We start from the raw sequence: 609 nt of genomic DNA on the forward strand, positions 1-609 counted from the left end.
ATATCATATATTATTATAATATTAAAATGATTATCACAAAAATTATTTCTTAATTATTTTTTCAGTTCCACAAGAAGTAAAGTGTGTAAAGAGAGAATTCTTCAATAGGTGGTATGGTTTGAACGCATATTACTTTGCGCTCAGTATTTCAAGAATTCCTTTTCAGGTATCTCACTTAATTTTTCTTCTAATCTATAAAAAATCTGCTAGTTCAGTATGTTTTTTTTCTAATAAAAAGAAAAATTATTTAATTAGTTTAATTGTTAAAGTTTTTGTTACTTAGATCTTAAAACTACGTTTTATTTATCAAACCATTCTATATATTTATTAGTTGCTTTTATTTATCACAGGTCACTACCATTCATTAAAACTCTCTCACTCCCATAAGAGAGAAACCAACATCAGTTTACTTTTTTAAAAAGTTTACTGAAAAATAATATTTCTATAATGATTTTTTTTAATACTCTATTAATAATTCTTTTTTTTTTTTTTTTGGATACATATTCAAATTATGCTCTATGTCTTAACTATCAACTGTTATTTTTTTAAACACATAATTATGTATGTTGGAGGTGAAAAATTACTATATTTTTATTTAATAAAATTTAT

At 21.8% G+C, this 609-nt stretch overlaps 1 protein-coding gene across 2 annotated transcripts in view; it reads left to right on the forward strand.

Annotated features, from left to right (window-relative positions):
- LOC106679865 (ATP-binding cassette subfamily G member 4) overlaps window positions 1-609 on the forward strand; it is a 163,016-nt gene that overhangs the window by 154,877 nt on the left and 7,530 nt on the right. For both annotated transcript variants that reach the window (XM_067052385.1, XM_014419241.3), the window contains one exon: window positions 66-166. In XM_067052385.1, the coding sequence (XP_066908486.1) occupies window positions 66-166 (101 nt within the window). The remainder of the gene's footprint in view (window positions 1-65; window positions 167-609) is intronic.

Source organism: Halyomorpha halys, unplaced genomic scaffold (genome assembly GCF_000696795.3).
Source record: "Halyomorpha halys isolate HHAL.00 unplaced genomic scaffold, Hhal_1.1 Scaffold225.1, whole genome shotgun sequence".
Lineage (NCBI taxonomy): Eukaryota > Metazoa > Arthropoda > Insecta > Hemiptera > Pentatomidae > Halyomorpha > Halyomorpha halys.